Source organism: Syzygium oleosum, unplaced genomic scaffold (genome assembly GCF_021117445.2).
Source record: "Syzygium oleosum isolate NSW1041296 unplaced genomic scaffold, Sole_v2.1 Sole_v2.01, whole genome shotgun sequence".
Classification (NCBI taxonomy): domain Eukaryota; kingdom Viridiplantae; phylum Streptophyta; class Magnoliopsida; order Myrtales; family Myrtaceae; genus Syzygium; species Syzygium oleosum.
In genome coordinates, this window is record NW_026607485.1 from 22,482,477 (window position 1) to 22,504,720 (window position 22,244).

General features: G+C 39.6%; 2 protein-coding genes across 5 annotated transcripts; both read left to right on the plus strand.

Annotated features, from left to right (window-relative positions):
* The first annotated feature begins 1,677 nt into the window (after positions 1-1,677).
* Positions 1,678-21,535, plus strand: LOC115690645 (transcription repressor KAN1-like). Of its 3 annotated transcripts, none has more exons than XM_056318134.1 (6): positions 1,678-3,042; positions 3,188-3,264; positions 3,941-3,986; positions 4,289-4,412; positions 19,061-19,146; positions 21,315-21,535. In XM_056318134.1, exons 1-6 carry the CDS (start codon positions 2,127-2,129, stop codon positions 21,431-21,433), a joined length of 1,368 nt encoding a protein of 455 aa, XP_056174109.1. In that variant the 5' UTR covers positions 1,678-2,126; the 3' UTR covers positions 21,434-21,535. The 3 variants fall into 3 exon arrangements, with proteins under 3 accessions (XP_056174109.1, XP_056174112.1, XP_030472924.1); XM_056318137.1 differs by lacking the exons at positions 19,061-19,146; positions 21,315-21,535 and adding exons at positions 6,418-6,505; positions 7,569-7,820 and having other exon boundaries at positions 1,679-3,042; XM_030617064.2 differs by lacking the exons at positions 19,061-19,146; positions 21,315-21,535 and adding exons at positions 6,418-6,505; positions 7,903-8,126 and having other exon boundaries at positions 1,680-3,042.
* On the plus strand, positions 12,819-16,118 carry LOC130140002 (putative 3,4-dihydroxy-2-butanone kinase). 2 transcript variants are annotated; one of them, XR_008818007.1, is made up of 7 exons: positions 12,819-13,233; positions 13,689-13,862; positions 13,967-14,050; positions 14,351-14,406; positions 15,214-15,344; positions 15,422-15,587; positions 16,020-16,118. XR_008818007.1 is itself a non-coding variant. In XM_056318142.1 (6 exons), the coding sequence occupies exons 1-6, from the start codon at positions 13,039-13,041 to the stop codon at positions 15,511-15,513; spliced, it is 732 nt and encodes a 243-aa protein (XP_056174117.1). In that variant the 5' UTR covers positions 12,819-13,038; the 3' UTR covers positions 15,514-15,847. The 2 variants fall into 2 exon arrangements, 1 of the variants encoding a protein (XP_056174117.1); XM_056318142.1 differs by lacking the exon at positions 16,020-16,118 and having other exon boundaries at positions 15,422-15,847.
* Positions 21,536-22,244: the final 709 nt, after the last annotated feature.

Sequence of the window (22,244 nt, forward strand, 5' to 3'; positions counted from 1 at the left end):
ACACACCAAAACTTTTAGCCCATTCTTACTACAATTAACAGTATTTGCGTCGAAATTTGCACGCTAATTGCTAAGATTTTGTGGTCTATTAAGTAATGTTGCAAACTACAAGCGAGCATTCAAATTAATAAGTGATTGATGTAAATTCAATACTCAATAAAAGTCTAACTTATCACATAGTATACCAATTTTGTTAATTAACTTTAGATAATTAGCATTATTAAAAAGTTGAATACTAAGAGCAAGATGGAATAATTTGAGATGTGACACAAATAAATTAAGTTCCTTTCTTTTAAGATGAAAATTTAATTTAACAGAGAAATGTTTTCTTTACGTGCATATCTAATTATTGATTTTGTTAATGTGCGCTTGTGAAGGTTTGAGCGAAAGAAGAGCCTCAAATAAGATACTTTCTACCTTATGGAGCCGATGATATATTAAGTCGGCTAAAAACTTGGGGCTCAAGTTTTTAGTGAAAGTGGGCTCACCAAAGATGTTAATGAGCTCGGATTTGAGCACTTTTTTTTGGTCTGTCTATTATTATAGGATTGGATTTCCATTGCGTGTCTCGAAAATTAGTACAAAACCAATAGTTAATTGCATGAGTCCCATTGTGTTGTTATTTAATGAAAATCTCAAGGGTAGAATCTTGCGCATCATTATTAATAGATTAGCATCATGGATTCGAGGGAAGAGACCACGAGTGAAGGCGGGTATTGTAGTCATTCTTTTTTTTTTTCTTCAAAATCTCGCACTACGAATTGAATAAGTTTTCAAAATGGATAACCGGTTGAACCGATTTAAAGCTGCCAAAACCCAATGAGAACTAAACTAGTCACCGATTGAATTAGCAGGTCCCCTCTGATTTTCAAGATGCTCAACGCATCCCTGGGTTTAGTGTGCCATCACACAAGCCAATCCAGGGTGATTATATAGGTGTAGCAGTCGGCAAGAATCGATCTTGCACTGCGCAACAATGAGAATCCAATCGGTAGTTGAGTTATAACTCAATTGTGTGAGCTTTTTTGGTGAAGACAATTCTATTAAGATATGTTAATATACTTGTACTTGAGCTCTAATCTCGTAATCTCCCCATGACAAAGTCATATTAGCGATCTTATATATGTGATGGTGCGACCCAAATTAAGTCGCATATTATAGGGTAGATGGTCCATTCTTTTTTGGGTATTTTCAAAGGGGCTGATCTACCATCCTAAAAACTTCGTACCCTGGTGCAATTTATCGCACTTTAAACGCAAGAAATGTTGTACCACCAAATACTTCAGAGGTTATCAAAGAACGATCTACACCCATCTTTTGTGATCCGACAATCACCGATCTCCGACGGTCGTGTTCTTGGGGTTCTTATATAAAAATGCCCCTTCTGTATATACAATACCATGTGAAAGATCTATGTGAGGTCGGAGAATTCGCTATTTTACTTTCAATCCGTCTTCTCCGGAGACGGAGGGATACCAAGTTGCCTGACTTTATATGCTGTTTTGACTATTGCACAGAGAGAGAGAGAGAGAGAGAGAGAGAGAGAGAGAGAGAGAGAGAGAGAGAGAGGGCCAAGCTTCCTTTGTTGCAGTGTCGTTTTCTTATATATACTCTCGAGGCAGCAGAACGCAACACCCCCTTCAAATCCTCCCTCTTTTCCAATCCTTTCCGAGTATTTCCCATCTCTCTCTCTCTCTCTGTCTCTCTCTCTCTCTCTCAAGAAAAGTCTTTCTTTTTCATTTAGCTCTCTTTTGGACCTCACTCTTGCTCTCTCTCTCTCTCTCTCTTTCACAGCTATAACCTTTTCAAGCTCATCATACACCATCTCTTTCCAGTAATCTGCAACTCTCTCTCAACCCACCACCCACAAAAAGGAAAAATAAACATCACTGTTCTTATATTCCCAAGAAGTAGAGAAACCCGAAAAAAAGAAAGAAAAGAAACCCAGGTTTTCAAAATTAAAGGCACTAAACAACATCCTCTCCTTTTTCTACCCCTAGTTTTCAGCTGTGTGGGAGAGCACAAAGTGACCCATATCTGTTTTTCTTCAGAAGACCAGAAGAAAGCTAAGAAAAATTCCTAGCTCATACTTTTGATCTCTGGGTGAGCTCTAAGTTGGTGTCCAGATGGAAGAAAAGAACTACTTCCCTGATCTTTCCCTCCACATAAGCCCTCCGAACAGCGCCCCTTCCTCGATCTGCGGCGGTGGGAACAACGAGGGGGACTCGAACTCGAGCTTCAACATTTGGCGGAGAGGCAGCGAGGATGACGACGACTATCATTATGCCCTAAAGTCCCACAGTGACAGTTCCGTTCTCAAGGCTGATGTTGCTGCGGACATCCGACTCTCCCTATCGAATTTCCCGGCCACTGCTGAGGCCACGAACAACCCCTTAGAGGCTGAGAGCCCGTGGCGGAGGAGCATCGGCCATGCACACAATGGAGATCATCAAGTAGAGGATTATTTCAAGAGGAGGCATGTAATTGGCCATGGAAGTCTCAGCCACATAAGCAGCGGGATGTCGCTGCTCGGTGTCTCGGACAAGCTTCGACCGATCAAGGGCATTCCAGTGTACAACACTGGCGCTTGTAACAATTCTTTCCCGTTTCCTCCGCAGGCAGATCGCGATTTCCCCAGAGATGTGATGACAACGAGGGACAATAATCCGAAGTTATGTTACAATTTCCCTAGGCCGAGCAACGACATGATGAACATGAACAACAGTTCTAGTAGTCCGAGCAATTATTTTGAGCCCATGTACGTGTTGAATTCCGGCGGTGGAGGTGGTTCGAGATTCAACGGTATAACGATGGATAATCTGAATCACAATTTCAAGTCAAGGCAGATGATGATGATGCAGTACCTACATCACCACCACCAGTATGGATCGCCAGGCGAATCGAACGGGTTGGTCTCGAGATACAGGTTCGTGCCCAAGTTGCAGAGCAACAAGAGGAACATGAGGGCTCCGAGGATGCGTTGGACTAGCTCTCTCCATGCCCGCTTTGTTCATTCCGTTGAGCTTCTTGGTGGCCATGAAAGTAAACTCTCTCTCTCTCTCTCTCTCTCTCTCTCTCTCATGCTTAATCTTCTTCTTTCTCCTGAGGCTGTTTGATTGAAAGACAAGTTTCATGAGCATAATTTTGTTTGGTATGTTCTGCTTGGTGTTAATTTTTCATTTTCTAGGGGCTACACCAAAATCAGTGTTGGAGCTGATGGATGTGAAGGACCTAACACTGGCTCATGTGAAGAGCCACTTACAGGTATTATATATTGCTGCATTTCTTCAGCACTCCCATAGCCACATTCATCTGCTGAGATATTTTTAATTCCTTGAAGAAAATTAGCAGAATGATAGGGTGATGTTGAAGAAGAGATCAAAGCATCAAACAACAATTCAGAATTACTTTTGCTCCCCTAAAAAAGAAGCATAAAGAACCCAAAAATATCGGTTACTCACTCATTCACTCTCTCTCTCTCTCTCTCTCTCTCTCTCTGAGTGTTTCTAAAGACTGCATCTCTCCGACTGGCACGGGAGTCGATGAACGTGCAGTGAATGAACAGTTGGGAGTCCCTCTCTCCTTCTCTCTGTTCTTTCTGATACACAGGACAGAAACTGCTTTTTAGAGAGAGAGAAGAAAAAGTAGCCATCATTTCTCAATAATACAAGCAATTACTGACCTTACCAAACATCAACCTCGGGGTTAATAAACAAACCCAAGAAAAATCCAGAAAGAAGAAGCATCTGATTTGATTTTCCTGGACTAGGAGTGGGGGTTTCTTTTAATGTTATTTCTATATAGCTCCCTTCTTTTAAGAAAGGAAAAAAATAATAAAAGGTAGACTTTTTTTCATTATCTTTTGCTCTATTCTTGGTCAATTTCTTTTGCTTTTATTCATCCTCTATTCATTTCCTTTGTCTTGTTTTGCTCCTTTCAGATGTATAGGACTGTTAAGAATACTGACAAAGCAGCTGCTTCCTCAGGTAAACATTAATTAATATGTTACCTTGTCTTAAGCTACTGTATAGATTTAATTAACTAATTAATTAATTAATTTAATGGCTACTTTATTTGTTTCGTTTATCATCAATCTTTTGAAAAGTTTAGGAGACTCTCTCTCTCTCTCTCTCTCTCTCTCATATTTTACTCACATGCATTTTCACCCCCAAGATCATGTATGTTCAAACATGCCAACATGCAACATGCCCAAGCACTTTCTTATATGCCCTAACCTCTATTCTCGTGTTCCTCCTTTTTTTTCTTTAATTTTTTGAGTGAAAATCAGATGGATCTGGTGATGAAGACTTTTTGCCCCCGTTAAAAACATTCCATCAAAATGGAAACCAGAGAGCTGATGGTTCTAATTTAAGAGCTTCAACTAGACATAACATGTGGACTAACTGTTCAAGGTAATGGAAAACTACCATACTGTATTTCTCTCTTTTTTCTTTTTGGGTAATGAAATCATCATATTTTCTGTATTTGTATCTCCGCATTCGATACTTCTGATGTGAAATAAATCAACTCAACACCCTTATCTGAAGTTTCTTTTTCTTTTCTCTTTTTTGATTGGATGAAATGTCTTTTCTTTAACTTGAAAGTGCTGACACAGCTTTTGTTTTTGGCTTTTCACTTAGCTTTCCTTTTTTCCACTCTTTCTTGTTCTAATCTATATGGAGTTGTGCTCGGAACTAAAGGAACTTTGTTAAATCATACATGAATAATAATAAAAACATAATGCATGCAGTTGAAGAAAAGCATATCCATCATAGTTTGACAAACGTTTTGGATTTTCTCTTCATTCTCCTGCAATGCAATCTAAAGTGAGGATAGAGCTGCAATATAGTCTTTAGTTAATTCCCATCATCTGAAAAACTGCAGCGATCCTTAATGCTGAAGGATACTAAAATGTTCTGGTGTTTAAAGAGTTCATATTGCCATACACAATTTGTTATTCGGCCTCATTGTGGTCCATTCTTACCATCGGGCATTTTCTCAGACTTTCTAGTAGTTATTCCTCATTTATCTTTCAATATCTAATTCTAGTATGCATCATCATAACTTTCAAGATGATACAATATGTCTAGAAATATGGACTGAGAGTAGATCGAACCAACTCAACTTATGCTCATGATTGACAAAGAGGAGATACAGAAGCTACATGATGATTTGCAATTCAACCAGGCACTACTGCTTAACGCCAACACAATTATACACAGATGAAAAATGGACCGATTTTTGCCTGTCACTTCTCTCTTGAAATCTCAAAATATTTTAGAAGATATAGTAACTGCCTGTTTCTCCCTTAACTTTGGCTTTAGATAACACGCCCCTACTGGCACTGTTGACTTGGATTCGTGCAGAGTTCCTTCTCTTCCCGTTACCACACCATTGCCAAGAGATTTTTCAACTAGATGATATACTTTATAATGTATCCAACTTAAGCCAAAATGAAGAGTCAATAGGCATTATTAAAGTAGTGGGACTGTATATGATTAGTGTAACTGGTGTGAATGCAATATGGTCATCGTTTTGTTTTCTCCTTTTCATGGAACCATTTAGCAATTCACATCGACACACTCCTAGATCTGTAGTCTTGGATTCCCCTATCGTTCAGAGAACAAGTTCTTGAACCTTCAAGTCAACTGTTCTCTGGTCCAAAATCATCCTCAATAATATAATGTCCGAGGACACATGCATGGACCAGCACCCTGAAAGCACGCAAAAGCTGAATATTTTTCTAGGGACATTTAGCAACTAGTCAATTCATTCTCATTACAACTTATACATTAGTCAATGGAGCTATTCCTAAGTCAATTACGAAATCTGATTATGTAAATCACCTTTTGCTTTTAAATAAAATTATTTGGGAATCTTTTGAAACTTGGAGGTGTTAGCTGATTATGATATTCATTAGTTTCTGAAGTAAGTTGTTCCGTCACCTTGTGCAACTTCTCTAGTCTTTTCAAAACGAGATTTGAAAGTCCGGAGTCTATCACAAAGACATAAGAGTTCTAAATTGTTTCTCAAGATGTATATATCTTTGTAATCCCATCATCTTACAAAAATTCAAAGGAAAAAAAAAACTTTGGCGTTTGTTTTTAATGTACCTTTTACTTATAATTTGTTTATGTGTAGTATATAATTATCGCTCGTTTATGGGATGTCGGGACTAGGATATAACAAGAAGAAAGTTGCTATGCATACGTTAGATCATAATTACCATAGATAAAAAAAAACATGGGTGCCTTTGATTTTATCTAGTCTCAAAGATTACTTTTGGCTAATGATATTTTGAGGTCCATAAACTTGGTTTGATTGTAGTTAAGGTAGTTTAATTATATGCGTGAAAAAATTTATTTAGAATCAAGAAATATAACCGACGGTGCTTTTTTCGAACAATGTTTTTTGCAGTAAAGGAGAGTGGCCACACAGCACCAATTCTAGAGATGTGGATGGGACAAAAAGTCCAGAAACCATTTCATCTCAACATAACTCTGAGGTTAGAATCTCGGACCCTCAAATTTATATGTATAAATACATAGTTATAGACACTTATATATGTCGATCATGTGCATAAATCAATGATGTAAGTTTACATCATTATATAGTCTCCTGTTATCAGATAAGAAAAGACAACCGTGTATAGAGAAAGGAAAATTATGGAGTGACCTTAATCTTTGGCTGACATGCATGATAGACATATAGAGTCAAATAATAGCGCAACGAAATATATGTTTTATTTGTCTTCTCTATGCAAAGTAGGTTAATTACATTATCGCATGATCTCTGATTATCTTAACATATAAGGATGTGTTTAGACAGGTAAATTTCCATTTGCAATCGACCACTTGTATAAAGAAACCAGGTGAGGCGATAATTCTCTGGATTCGTGATTGACAAAATCAAAATCAATATATGTATGCGTAGGCAAATTAGCTACTCCCAAATGTAAGTCGCAAAGTTGATCTTTTTCTGTATAACTTTCGACAGTTAACGGTAAGGAACTCTAGCTATGAAAATAAATTTCTCAAAATACTCACATTAGTTAATAATGAAAGTTCATATAATACAACGGCGACACGAGAGCGAGATTTGAGTTGCCGTTGCAAAATTTTAAGTTAAAAAAAATGAAAAGTCTAGACAAACCCTATTCAGTCTAAGTAAGAACAAGGAACACTTAAACTGACTAAGATTAGGAAAGTCTATATTACAACTAACAAACAGATGAACAAATCAGTTTATACAAGAAGGCGAGTTTTCCTTCTGTCCCTCTTTCGAACTCTGGATCCGTAGACAATGCCAAGGTATTCGACACACTCATGAGACACTATACGGAACCTTTGTCAATACATATACTCATGATATATAACTAGATGCTCTTGCGAAAAGCTCACTCTTAAACATAATATACTGTATTAATAACATCTTAATGTATTTGAGGATAGATCAGTACGCAAAAGAGCTATACATACCTAATGCATTTAAGCACCGGTATGTAGGTTCTTTTATGATCTTGTTGAGATGAAGATGTCACCAATGCATTTGTTTCGCTGATGCGACAGAGGTTTTGCGACAGTCACTTCCACACTAGGCACGAGGATGCAACTCATCGCCGGATTATATGATACAAATTTCAAATCGTGTTTGAGCCGGAAAAAGGCCGGATTATTTTCCGTTCCGCAAAGCATGCGAGTCTGCCTTGAACGTCTAAATGAGTCAACTTGTGTATTATGTGTACCTTTTGGTTGTAACTCGGTTTGTAAACAAATTCGACATAAGTTAAGTATACAAAATTGTGAGCTTATGTTATTCTATAGTTTGGCTAATCCATTTAAACACAGCCATTGAAATTAAATCTTCTCATGACATGACATAGTTTTCCATATATATACGCAGGTGGAGTATATGGGTCAGCAGAGAGATTGTGCGAGATCAAGCCTGAATATGAATACTCCAAGCTTGGAGTTCTGCCTAGGGAGATCCGATTGGCGTGGCAATGTATATGACTCCTAATTAGACGCATCAAAAAATGTTTTTTAATGCATATAAATGGGAAATATTATAGAGCACATTAATTATCGATATAGTTTTGATTTAACAAAGTCATTTTTTTTCCGCAACCCGTGCATCTGCTCTCCTAGCTTTTTTGTTTTCCCGGCTTCCCTCTTTTCTAGCAAACTAAGGTTGCTTTATTTTGGAATTAGGGTTTTGATGGTTCGCGTCCAGTTGAATAAGGCAAAACTAGATGACAAGGATAATATCAATTCCCACACGTTGGTAATTGAGTTGTTCCAATTGGGGTTTTGCTTTTCATCGTTTTTTTGATCGATTTATGAAGACATCCTGTTTTGTTTGATTCTCTCGGATGGGCAATTTGAGGTGAACCCAGTACGATAAAGCTTGTCTTTATGAACGAATTGTTTGGTGTTAGTTGTCCTTGTGTACCCAATTACATGCGCGACCGTTTACTCCGAAAACTTAAGCTGTTATAATACGGTGCGGAATGAACTTTATATCGTAACATACCCAGAGAAGAAGCTCAAGAAGTGGCTAAGATTATCGTCGAATGATCGAAATAATTTCTTCAATTCCAAAGCATTCACTTGGTCCATAGTTGAAGCAGATGTCCATGTGCAAGATAGAGATGGTACTATCTCCGTTGATTCTCGTTACAATTATGAAGTAGCCCCTAATTAAATAGAAAATGCTGGGAAAAGCACCAAAAAAGACATAAATCTATCGCATTGGTACCAATTCGTTCTAAAACATTTTGATTAGACTAATTTAGTCTTAAACATTTTGATGATTTGCCAATTAATGTAATCCAACCGGCCAATTTTGGAGGAAAATTGCTAACATGAACACCGATCGTCCTGCGTGGCGTGGTCAGCACTGATGTTGTTAATTTTTTAATTTTTCCGAAGTTTTTATTGCCTTTATGGTTTTTTTTCCTTGTTCTTTTCTTTCCTTCGTTTTTTTTTCCCATCTGTGGGTCGACAACAGCAGACCATCGTTGGCCACAGGCGAGGCCTAGCGGCCGTTTCTTGGTCTAGGTGAGGACGTTGCAGCCTTGACTGGCCATGGACAAAGGTTGTGATGCCCTCGCTAGCCATAGGGGAGGGCCGTGAGCCCCTTGCCTGTGGCCAGCGGCGTCATTGCCCTTGTCTATGGTTGACGAGGGCCTCAACGCCCTCGCCCAGACCAAGCGAGGATCGCTGGCCCTCATCGGCCAGAGTTCTAAAAAAAACAAAGAAAGGAAAAAAAGAAAAAAAATCAAAAAATTCAGAAAGAATATAAAAACTGTGACTTTTGTCCACGTCAGCATTGATCATATTACGTAAAATGGATAACGTCCATGTCAATGATTTCCACCCAAAATTGGTTAGATGAGTTACATTCACAAATCCTCAAAAGAATTTAGGATTACATCAGTCAAATTGAAAAATTTAGGATTGAATTTGTACCATTGTAATAGATTTAGAACTTTTTTGGTACTTTTTCCCGAAATTGTCCGACAAACAAGAATTGGACCTTTTGGCATCATGTCTTCGATTGAATATCATGAACTGTTTTCAATGTTGTGCATTCGTTAAAGCTCGAAAAATTTTGAGGACATATTAGTAGCGTTGGTCTAAATTATACACAGAACTAAGATTTAATCTAGAATCACATGAAGTGATGATTATAGCGAAGTCGATATTAGGATGCGTTTGGCAACCATTCTGTTCCCGGAAACTGATTCTGCTCATAAATAATTCTTTTTGATGCCGTGCCCGGGAACAATTTCTAAGCATTTGAAGGCGTTTGGTAACTACCCAAAATTTCTATTCTTGGAATAGAAAAAGAACAAAAATGGGTTTGGTAACCGCACAATTTTTTTTTTTTATTAATAATATTTTGAATTTTTTAATATTTCTTTCTTTTTTTCTTTTTTTTTTCTTCCCCTTCCCCTTCCTTGGCCATGGCCAGATCTTCGGTGATCGGCCATAGGCCAGGGTCGGTGAGGGCGTCATAGCCCTCGCTGTCGCCCTAGCCGCCACTCTCGCCGGCCCTGGCCTGTGGCCGGTCGCCGGTGATTGGCCACAGGCCAAGAAGATGAAGAAGAAGAAAAAAAAAAATTATTTTCCATTTATGATTCTTGTTTCCAGAATCAAGAAACAACTTTTTTTTGCTTCTTGATTCTGTTCCAAAACTGATTCTGGGAACAAAAATATAGAAATAGTTATTGTTTGGCCGGTTGCCAAACACGCCGTTAGTCCCAATTCAAGTGTCTTTTGTGCATAATTGATAATGCCGTCGATTTGCTCATAATGGAGACAAGAGAAACAGATATAAATCGATTGTTGTCGAGCCTAATTATAAGTCAAGTTCGAGTGACTTCACTTCGTGAAACTTATGCATTTAGTCTGCGTTGCCGCGTTTGAATAATGTGAGTTTCGTTTCTTATCCACGTCTTCTAATTTGACCTGTGCGCTTCTTAATCTCCCTCAGCCGTTTTTTTGACCTTTCTTGAGATTGCTTGTCTTCTGCCTGTGCCTTCGTGTCATCGTTATCCTTACACACGAATGAAAGTCCTCCAAGATCTCCGGAAAAGTTTACTTGTCAATATCGTTTTCGCAATAATCGCAGCATGATTATATGTGTCGCCATAAATCGGAATGTCGATTATCATGCTCGCGTGTTCTCTAGAGGCCATCTCTAAAGGCACGTGCTTATGTGTATTCATCTCCGCATCAATCCACGAGCGTGTCTATATTATTAAGAGAAAATGACGTGAATGGTCCATGAATTGTGGTTTAATGTGCAATATCGTCCTTAAACTTTTAATTCGTTCAATGCAGTCCCTAAACTTTTGGTATATGAATAATATTCGGATGAACAATATCATATGAGCATGATAAAAAAAAATCAAGTTTTAAGGTAAAAAGAAAAAAATCGAATAGTCCATAACACTATATTAAAGTTTGTTTGTTTTTTTTCTTTCCGACGGTATTTTTAAAATGGAGAAAAAATTATTCGCACCCTCTTTCTAAGGAGAGGTCGGGTCCTCCTTGGATCTTTATTTTATTAATATACATCATATTTTTTCTTTGGAATAAAAACGACAGATTACGTATATATTAAAATAATTATGCGACATTCATTTTGTATCGTACGTCTATTTGTGTATGGGTTCTCGGTAAATACACGGTACTTTATTCTATTACACGGGCGAGGAGCAATCGAAAAGGTCTTACCTAATATGGTATCGATATCTCCTGGAATCCTAAACTAAATAGGATGTTACCAATATAATCGTGGCAATCTATGCATGTGTCACGGTCAAGAGGTTTTCTAACACCAAGGACCGTGACACATCGACGAAGACCCGTCCAAAACCCAATGGAGCTTTCGGAATTTTCCTAAGGACGGGCGAGACGGTAATTGTGCCGAGGTTCGAGAGAGTTCTCGGCATAAATGCCGATAGTTGATAGCTCTCGGAATAAATGTCGGTAGGTGGTCGACGAGAATGATATGATCTCGGCCACTCGTCTAGAAATCGATCAATGGTTATAATCCGAGGCCCTCTACTATATAAAGGGGTGTCCTGCTCCTCATTTGAAGTATCCAAACAACAAGAAGTATTTCCTTTCTCTCCCAGAGCTTCTCTCTAGGTTCTCTCTACGATTCGAGTGTCCGAGCGAGTGAGTGATCGGGAAAAGGCTTGGCTAGGCATTCCAACGATCCAAGGAAGCCAAGTCGCCGCATAAGTCGTTCCCAAACTATCGCCCGTGACACATGTCTCTAGGCAGGATGTGAATTTATCGCGGGAAAGCGAGCAAATCGCACTTTATGAGAAAGATAATCATGCAAAGAACTGAAGTTTTCAAGTAAACGCTATTCCGTTCATTAATTTAATTATTAGCTTAAGATATCGTAACACAGAAGGACGAGGAGGAGGAGGAGGAGGAGGTGGGGGTAAACGACGAAGGGAGAAACGGTGGGGGGTGCGAGCTTCGACGTCGTTTTCGAGTTTCGAAACGCGCGGCTATTCCAGAGGGGGCCCACCAACAAGGCGGAATTTTCCCGCCAAAATGATGGGAGGGCTTTTCGCGAATCGCGTAACGAAGGGCGGGGAAATGGATTTTCCCCGTTCGTCATCATCCCGAGAGAGAGATGAGCGCGGCGGCGATGAAGAAGGAGGAGGAGGTGCGGAGGAAGATGTAAGGCGAGAGGGGGGCTACGCTCCTCGGGATGGATGGATGCCCCTCGACGCCGAGCTCGGCCACGAATCCCGTAAATCTCTCGCCGCTCCCGTTTTCTCTTCGCGGGTAAAAAAAAAGTTTTGCTGGATCGATCTATCGAGGTGCTTCCATTGCTGTTTTGGTGCGTGCGTGGTGCTGTCGGCAGTGAAGTCTTCGATCATCGACGGAGATCCGGTGTATCGGGCGGTGTGCCTCTTTGCCGGGAGCGGAAGCCGCGGGCGGGCGGAGGAAAGCCCTAACGCGGCGGCCGCTTCCGAGTGGTCGGGGATCTGCGCCTCGCGCGTGATCGACGCCTTCTCGGTTCCCAAGTTTCATCACGATCCGGTCGAGAAGATCCTTTACGAGTACTCCTCCTTCGCTTTCATCTCTTCATGTCCTCTATTTCGGCTCCCTCATATGATGTGGCTTCGGCATTTTTACAAAATCGGAGGCGCTTGGAATCGATTGTAGCTCTCTGAAGGGGTTGGAAGTATCTTCCGAACTCGGGTGCTTTGAGTCCTCATACGGGTGCCTAATGGTCAAATCTTCGTTTCCTGCGTACGTTTTTCTTTCTCTCTCTTTTTTTTTTTTCCTATTGGAGTCACTAAAGGACTCTGAATTTGATTCTTGATGCAAAGTATGATTTCTAAAATCCCCTTTTGAGATAATCGGTTCCCGGTTCCCTTTTCGCGCTTTTTGTACGGGGAAGACAATTCTGAATGGGTAATTTAGTTCGTCGGATTTAGGAACGGGAGACTCCTTGTAGCAGCTATAAGTTTCTCTCAGCCAAATGAGGGCATTTTGATAAATGTGGTGCTTATTTGAAGTTTTTTACACTGGTAGGCACACTGGAAGCCTGCCCATTCGCGGTGAGGCCTCCACAAAAGCGATGCTGCATGAGGATAGGTTTCTGCTGCTGCTGCAGCATCGGAGACTCTCTCGTGATCAGCATTTCGCGAAGCCTGCATTCGAAACTGAAACGACCGAGTTTCGAAGTTGCGAGGTACGTCCACGGTTGTCCCAGCCGTACCTAATGCTGTCAGTGTACCGTTAGTCCTTAGCAGCCCAAGCACCTGCCGAATGTGGGTATGCCGACTGACTTTAAGGAAAAAAGCAGTAAACCTTTTATCATTGGAACTGACTCCAGTTCTGTCACATCTGTGAATAATTTTGAGAGACATCTCCAATCCAATCTCTTGTCGGGCAAACTGGACGGAGATGTGTAATGGGTGTGATTTCTCAGTTGGCGGATGGCCATTTCTACTTGGAAGACCTCACTGCTTCTGTAGAGATCAATTTGTCCAATGCAATATCCTTTTCAGATAATTTTCTCCTGTTTTGTGTAAATCCACCGACTCAAGAAAACTGACTGGGTTAAAAATTTCTGTGGTCACTTGCTACTTGTTGAAATGAAAGAATTGGGAGTATTTTAATTTGTAAGATATGTTCTCTACATAGGTTGCTGGAGCAGCCGCCGCTGCTGGTCTGTCTCTTGCTGATGTTGCTGCAGAAGCTAAATGTGCATCTGAAGTGATGGGAACAATGGGCGTTGCATTATCAGTTTGCACACTTCCAGGTCAGGTTACGTCAGACCGTTTGGGCCCAGAAAAGATGGAAGTTGGTGTGGGGATTGTAAGTAACACAGTGCCAATCTTAATGCATCTGGCTTTGCCAGTGCTCATACATTGTTTCATTTTAAATCTTTTTCATAATTATTAAATATGTACTTATTTCAGCGTGGAGAACCGGGCGCTGCTGTGGTTGACCTTCAGCAAGTGAATGCTATAATTACTCGTGTGCTGAATCAGATATTATCTACGGTATGCCCTGATCCTTGTCCAATCACGATTACTGTTGGTAGTTCTTTGTATACTGAATTTCTTCATAGATTAAGTTGTTTCTCCTCGTAATGCAGTCAAAATGGCAATGTGCATGTGTTCTGTCCTACCTTGAAATCCTGGGAAAATTGTTAGAGGTCTAGTATATGATGCTGAATAAGATCTAGCTTTTTATCCTAGAATTTTTTCCAACTATTTTGACTTTAATGTATCAATGCACGTATATTGCTCTTATGCAGCATGTTGAGGTAGAAAGTTTATGGCTGCTTGACATATTTGCAGGAAACTGGCTATGTTCCTATCACACGAGGTGATAGAGTGGTACTCATGGTCAATGGGTAAGTCCATGAATTTCTCTTTTCTTCTGTGACTTATATTGAATCTGTTGTGGGTCAATACAAGATAGAAGACCGATTAGACAGGATGTCAACTTTAGAAGGCAGCTTAGGTGGAAAGTTGCGGATATGGATACTGATACGTGTTGATCATGAGAAATTGTTAAGGAGATAGGGAATTGTCTTCTGAATTGAAGAGAATATGAAACAAAATGTTGCTTCTGTTGCTTTGGACGAATTTCTGAGGATAAGGAAACTTTCTTATGCTTTGAAGCTGGGGACAAAGGTGCTGCTTCTAGTGAATTCGATTACTTAAGAAAAATTCCCGTGAAATCTTTAACCTGGCTATTGAATCTTTTTCCGTCCATCATGGTGCATAGAAAGGTAGGCTGATCTTAGGCTAATGTAACTTGTACCTCTTGTTAATGCTTTAGGATGTGGGACACGTGATGCAATGTAACCTGACGGCAGGGTTTATATCTAGGAAGGTGCATCCATTGAAGAGTTTGGACTCGGTGGTTGTATTGGTAATTGGATAAAGTAATAACTAAAAAGAGCAGTATATTTTGTGCATTTTAGTATGAAGTCTTATGAGAGAAATATCCCAAATTAATGCCACGACATGCCATTATGCATCATGCCTTAATTGGTGAACCTAACAGAACTAGATAACAATGCTTAGTGACAAAAGAGGGAACGGGCAGGAAAGGATGGATGGTCGCACCCTAACCAGTTTCTGGAAGCTACTTTCTGGTAGCTTTTGAGCTAAACCTGATTTATTTGCTTAATCTTTCACAATAAACCATGCAGGTTAGGTGCTACCCCTGTGATGGAGATAATGATTGCTGCAGGAAAAGCAGTTCCTAAACTGCAGCTGGAACACGGACTGGCTGTTGATAGAGTATATACTGGATCTTTTATGACTTCTCTTGACATGGCAGGTTTGTGTTTTGGTATTCTGACAAAAAGTTTCTTCTATGCTACATACAATTTATTATCATCTCTTTTTTTCTTTCAGGTTTCTCCATCACAATAATGAAGTCTGATAAATCAATTCTGCAACGTCTGGATGCTGTTACTAAGGCTCCCAATTGGGCCTGTTGCTGTTGATGGTCAATGGTCAGTATTTTGCAGCCAATCGCCCTCCTTCAAAAATCGCAATGCCTTCAACGAAGAGTGAGGAGGTGAGTGCAAAGTAATTTGCAAGCCTTGTGTCCATGATTTGCAAGACTTGTGTCCATGCTTGAAATACTTTCATTACTGGGGTTAAGTCTTGGCTTTCCGGACTTCAGATCCTTAGTGGGCTTGTTCCACTTTGTGAAACTTAAACTTGCCATTAGATGTTGCTGGATAATTTAGGAGATTTCTTTGATTCTCTATCAGGACCTAAACTCAGGAACATGCACTCATCACTTGTACGTTATAAAAATAGTTCTTTTCAATACACTCACTCCTCTCTCAATCCGTCTCTCTTGAAAATATTTTTCAGCCCTTCCATGAGGAAGTAGAATTTGAGAACTGGGGTAATGCACGTTTCTTCTTTATTTTTTCATTGGCTTCAATTGTTTTCTTCTGTTATGGAGAGTTTTAATTGTAAACTTTTTGTATTGCAACAGTGGTCGGGGACTCGCAGAGACAAGGGTGAACTTCCTCCTTGACTTATTGTCCTTGGAGGAAGATGAAATGACGACATCTACGGTATGCGCTCAAACATTCCGGAAGGCCAAGACTTAACCCCAGTAATGAAAGTATTTCAAGCATGGACACAAGTCTTGCAAATCATGGACACAAGGCTTGCAAATTACTTTGCACTCACCTCCTCACTCTTTGTTGAAGGCATTGCGATTTTTGCAGGAGGGCAATTGGCTGCAAAATACTGACCATCAACAGCAACAGGCCCAATTGGGAGCCTCAGTAACAGCATCCAGACGTTGCAGAATTGATTCATCAGACTTCATTATTGTGATGGAGAAACCTGAAAAAAAAAAGAGATGATAATAAATTGTATGTAGCATAGAAGAAACTTTTTGTTAAGTAATTGAATAGCCAGGTTAAAGATTTCACGGGAATTTTTCTTAAGTAATTGAATTCACTAGAAGCAGCACCTTTGTCCCCAGCTTCAAAGCATAAGAAAGTTTCCTTATCCTCAGAAATTCGTCCAAAGCAACAGAAGCAACATTTTGTTTCATATTCTTTTCAATTGAGTTCAGATTGCTTTACTCGAGCTAAAGGTCACGAAATTGAGCAGCAGGTTCACTATGAAGATGAAAGCATGTACAACGTGCATTAGATGCTATGTTTAGGAGATTAAGCAAATTCATGAAGGCATCATCGTAATGCTTTAACAGGTCCCATAGATTTGACCCTGAACACTTCCACGACGGAGGTGCTGCGTTAGACTAGAATGAGTGCACACAACTCATCCACATATGTTAATCTAGGAATTTGCAATGATTTCCGCAATTTTTTCTTCCGGCAACTTCTTATACCCTTTTGCTAATGTGGTAGCGTCGCACTTGCCAGAGATCCCACGTGTATTTATAAATGTGGCAATTGATTCGATATGGCACTGGTGCGGCGCCACGCCTGAAGAAGGCAGAAAACGAAAAAGCCAAAAAAATAGGATTTGATTGCACTTTAAGTCAAATGGTTAGAACTTTGGTGTAATTTTCCCTATTTTCGAAGCATGCATACCAATTTAAAGAAATATATGAGGAAAAATTATGCTTTTACAATTTCACACTGTTTTGTCACTAAAACTTCTTTTTATTTTACTTTGCATTTCACATTTCCGGCCCCTCCTCACCCAGAAGACCTTTTCTTTTAAAGAGAAGAACTCTAGAAGAAACTCTTTCTTTTCTATTTTTTGTTCTTTAAAAAACCTAGTGTAGAGAGAAATGAAAGCGAATAACGACGGGTGAATTTCAAGAGTCCTTATTATAATAAACTTGTTCAGGAGAGAAAAGGCCCCTTTAAATACTCGTCAATGAGTAAAGCAAAAGGGATTGTTGACGGTAGGTAGAAAAGATGAAAATTCAAAGCGAAAAAGAAGAATGTTACATTGTCAAGGATTACCTACAAGAAGAATTTATACAATGCCTAAGTAGCACGAAAGAAAAAGGGACTGGCCATTCAAACAATGACAACTTCTTATCCCAGTGGGAGCGGGATCGCCTTCGCAAGCCTGGATGCGTAATCCTTTGCTGCATTGCTGGTCTTAGCTTGGTTGGTGTTGGGTATTCCGAGGGCGTTCCCAACAAGGACGGTATGTGGGGATCGACAACGAGTCGCTTCGGCGACGCCGCGTTCTCGAGCCAATACCGAAGAAGCATGACCGGGAAGTATCTCACCCGCGGGTCAAAGCTACGACCTCCAAACGTTTCGTGAGCGTATCGAATGAGGTCCGGGATTTCCAAATCCTCCTCGTTTGGAGCATCCAACACCTGCCAAGGAAAGAATCATCTCATCATATCGTCCATACTGCGATATGAACGGGGGATACATTATGAATCCTGGAGCGCATAGCTCAACATGATTATATATATATATAGCACATGCAAACAGACCTCGGGTTCATCACGATAGAAGAGCGCGCGCGTGCAGTGTCGACCTATTTAAAGGAGGAGCTGCCTTCACAAGGTAAGTATAGAAGGAAATCGAGTAGAGATCTCGAGGTCGTAGAGATCAGCGACGTCCTACGTCAAGTGCTTCAAATCAATCAAGGCACCAGGGAGGCCCGGAGGGTGTTGAATGATGGATTATAACTCACACAATTCAAGAGAATGAGACAAAGAGGCCTTATTTACTTTTATCAGTTTCACCTTATCGGAAACAATTACAAGACACGCCGATTTATAGACTAGATACATGACTCTTAGACTTACTCTTAAATGACTCATAAATGTATCTATCTCCTATCTACTATTCAAAGGAGATAGGTTCCTAGGAATTTACACAACATTAACTAGACCTGGAAACTCTAATAGGCTCTTTGAAAAACAACACTACAATAGAGACTCTTCTTGAACGCGTGCACCAGTCTTGGAAGTCAAACGGCTTTCGGTAACTTGTTTAATGAATTAGCAACTTCCAATGAATTTGGTTTAATTTCTAACAGTCAAATACCGAAAACTTCAAATCCATCAAGCCACCCTGAGATGGAGCGCTTCGAGCTAGGGGAGGTAGCCCAAAAGGGAATAATGAATAGTTCTAGTGAATCCACAGATTGCAAGTTCCGCGACCCGAGGAGTGTCCTTGACATGAGTCTCATTTAAAAAGTTCTCTTATTAGACTTTTTGCATAATGTATATGAGATTTTTCTATATACTCCTTTTGGGGGATAATTACTCGTTCGGTCATAAACTATCATATGGATGTTAATTCAGTTATAAAGTTTTCAATATAATCTTTTTAGTCAATTGTTGCGGGAAATTATTGACATGGCATCCAGTCATCATCGGCCACCCTATGTGGGATGCTGATGAGGTGACTCGCAAATTGTTCACGTGATGCCGACCTTTTAGAAAAACTGAAAATACGTCGAGGCCCTTAAACATGGTTTGATTGTAGTTAAGGTAATTTAAATATATGCGCAAAAAATTGATTTAGAATCAAGAAAAATAGCCGACGGTGCTCGTTTCGAACAATGTTGCTGCAGTAAAGGAGAGTGGCCACACAGCACCAATTCTAGAGATGTGGATGGTACAACAAGGCCAGAAACCATTTCATCTCAACATAACTCTGAGATTTAGGGCCCGTTTGGCAACGTGCCAAATAGGAAAAATTTCTATTTTTTTATTCTCAGAATCAGTTAGGGAACAGAAATCCGTTTATTAAAATTTTTGTGCCCGGGCACAATTTTGCAAAAAATTGGTTCCAAAATCAGTTTTGGAATAGAATCAAGAAGCAAAAAAAAGTAGTTTCTTGATTCTAGAACAATTTTTCTGGAACTGATTCTTCTTGGTTTTCTTCTTTCTTTTTTATTTATTCTTCATCTTCTTCCCGGCCCACCGCCGGCAACCGGCCACCGACGACCGGCCACCGGCGACCGCCCAGGGCCGGCGAGGTCGGCCTTGCCCAGATCTGGCGAGGCCGACCTCGCCGTCGCCACCCCCCGCGATGGTTGACCTTGCCAGATCTGGGCGAGGTCAAGCCTCGCCCGGCCATGGCGAGGTCGACCTCGCCGTCGCAACAGGCGAGGCCGGCGGCGAAGGCCGTGACACCCTTGCCGGCCATGGCCAAGGGAAAAAAAGAAAAAAAAAAAGGAAAAAAAAAGAAATATTAAAAAATTCAAAATATTATTAAAATATTATTAATAAAAAGAAATTTTGTGTAGTTACCAAACGCATTTCTGTTCTTTTTCTATTCTAAGAATAGAAATTTTGGGCAGTTACCAAACGCCTTCAAATGCTTAAAAATTGTTCCCGGGCACAGAATAAAAAAGAATCATTTCTGACCAGAATCTGCTCCCGGGCACAGAATGGTTGCCATGCGCACCCTTAGAATCCCGGACCCTCAATTATATATGTATAATACATAGTTATATATACTTATATATGTCGATCATGTGCATAAATCAATGATGTAAGTTACATCATTGTATAGTCTCCTTTTATCAGATAAGAAAAGACAACCATGTCTAGAGAAAGGAAAATTATGGAGTGACCTTAATCTTTGGCTGACATGCATGATAGATAATAGCGCGAAACGAAATATATGTTTTATTTGTCTTCTCTATGCAAAGTAGGTTAATTACGTTATCGCATGATCTCAGATTATCTTAACATATAAGGAGGTATTTAGACAGTAAATTTTCATTTGCAATCGACCACTTGTATAAAGAAACCAGGTGAAGCCATAATTCTCAGAATTCGTGATTGACAAAATCAAAATCAATATATGTATGCTTAGGCAAATTAACTACTCCCAAATACAAGTCGCAAAGTTGATCTTTTTCTTTATAACTTTCGACAGTTAATGGTAAGGATCTCTAGCTATGAAATTTTTTTTCTCAAAACACATCACATCAGTTAATAATGAAAGTTCATATAATACAACGATGACAGGAGAGCGAGATTCGAGTTGCCGTTGCAAAAGCTTAAGTTAAAAAAATGAAACGTCTAGACAAACCCCCATTCAGTCCAAGTAAGAACAAAGAACATTTAAACTGACTAAGATTAAATAAGTCTATATCACAACTAACAAACAGATGAACAAATCAGTTTATACAAGTAGGCGAGTTTTCCTCCTGTCCCTCTTTCAAACTCTGGATGCGTAGACATTGCCAAGGTATTCGACACACACATGAGACAGTATACGGAACCTTTGTCGATACATATACTCATGATATATAACTAGATGCTCTTGCCGAAAGCTCACTCTTAAACATAATATACTGTAGCAATAATTGCTTAATGTATTAGAGGATAGATCAAACACAGCATAACTATACATACCTAATGCATTTGAGCATCGATATTCAGGTTCTTATATGATCTTGTCAAGATGAAGATGTCACCGATGCATTTGTTTCACTGATGTAACGGGGGTTTTGCCACAGTCACTTCCACGCTGGGCACGAGGACGCAGCAACTCATTGCTGGATTATATGATACAAATTTCAAATCGTGTTTGAGCCGGAAAAAGGGCCGATTATTTTCTGTTCCGCAAAGCATGCAAGTCTGCTTGAACGTCTAAATGAGTCGGCTCGTGTATCATATGTACCTTTTAGTTGTAACTCGGTTTGGTAAACATATCCGACATAAGTATATAAGAATTGAGAGAGCTTGAACAAATGATTCTGCACACTGTCATCTTATGTTATTCTATAGTTTGGCTAATCTATTTAAACACAGTTATTGAAATTAAATTTTCCCATAACATGACATAGTTTTCCATATATGTATATATGCAGGTGGAGTATATGGGTCAGCAGAGAGATTGTACGAGATCAAGCTTGAATATGAATACTCCAAGCTTGGAGTTCAGCCTAGGGAGATCCGATTGGCGTGGCAATGTATATGACTCCTAATTAGACGCATCAAAAAATGTTTTTCTAATGCATATATATGGGAAATAGTATAGAGCACATTAATTATCGATATAGTTTTGATTTAACAAAGTCATTTTTTTTTCGGAACCGGTGCATCCGCTCTCCTAGTTTTTATGTTTTCCCGGCTTCCCTCTTTTCTAGCAAACTAAGGTTGCTTCATTTTGGAATTAGGGTTTTGATGGTTCATGTCCAATTGAATAAGGCAGAAGTAGATGACAAGGATAATATCAATTTCCATACGTTGGTCATTGAGTTGTTCCGATTAGCGTTTTGCTTTTCATCGTTTTTTTGATCGATTTATGAAGACATCCTGCTTTGTTTGATGCTCTCGGATGGGCAATTTGAGGTGAACCCAGTACGATAAAGCTTATCTTTGTGAACGAAGTGCTTGGCGTTACTTGCTCTTGTGCACCCAATTACATGCGCAACCGTTTGCTCTCAAAACTTAAACTGTTATAATACGGTGCAGAACGAAATTTTTTTTTTTTTATATCTAAACATACTCGAAAAAGAAGCTCGAAGAGTGGCTAAGATTATTATTGAATGATTGAAACGATCGCTTCAATTCCAAAGCACGCATTTGGTCCATAGTTAAAGCAGATGTCCATGTGCAAGATAGAGATCGAATATCTCCATCGATTCTCATTACAATTATAAACTACCCCCTAATTAAAACTCGAAATTGTTGGGAAAAGTACCAAAAAATACCTAAACATATTGCATTGGTACCAATTCGATTCAAAATATTTTAATTAGACCAGTTTAGTCCTAAATATTTTGATAATTTGCC

Coding starts and splice junctions, on each gene's coding strand:
- LOC130140002 (XM_056318142.1), top strand. CDS start 13,039: ATGTGGTGCTTATTTGAAGTTTTTTACACTGGTAGGCACACTGGAAGC. Junction 13,863..13,966: donor TGGAAGTTGGTGTGGGGATT/GTAAGTAACACA, acceptor TACTTATTTCAG/CGTGGAGAACCGGGCGCTGC. Junction 14,407..15,213: donor GTGGTACTCATGGTCAATGG/GTAAGTCCATGA, acceptor TAAACCATGCAG/GTTAGGTGCTACCCCTGTGA.
- LOC115690645 (XM_056318134.1), top strand. CDS start 2,127: ATGGAAGAAAAGAACTACTTCCCTGATCTTTCCCTCCACATAAGCCCT. Junction 3,987..4,288: donor CAAAGCAGCTGCTTCCTCAG/GTAAACATTAAT, acceptor AGTGAAAATCAG/ATGGATCTGGTGATGAAGAC. Junction 19,147..21,314: donor TTCATCTCAACATAACTCTG/AGATTTAGGGCC, acceptor ATGTATATATGC/AGGTGGAGTATATGGGTCAG.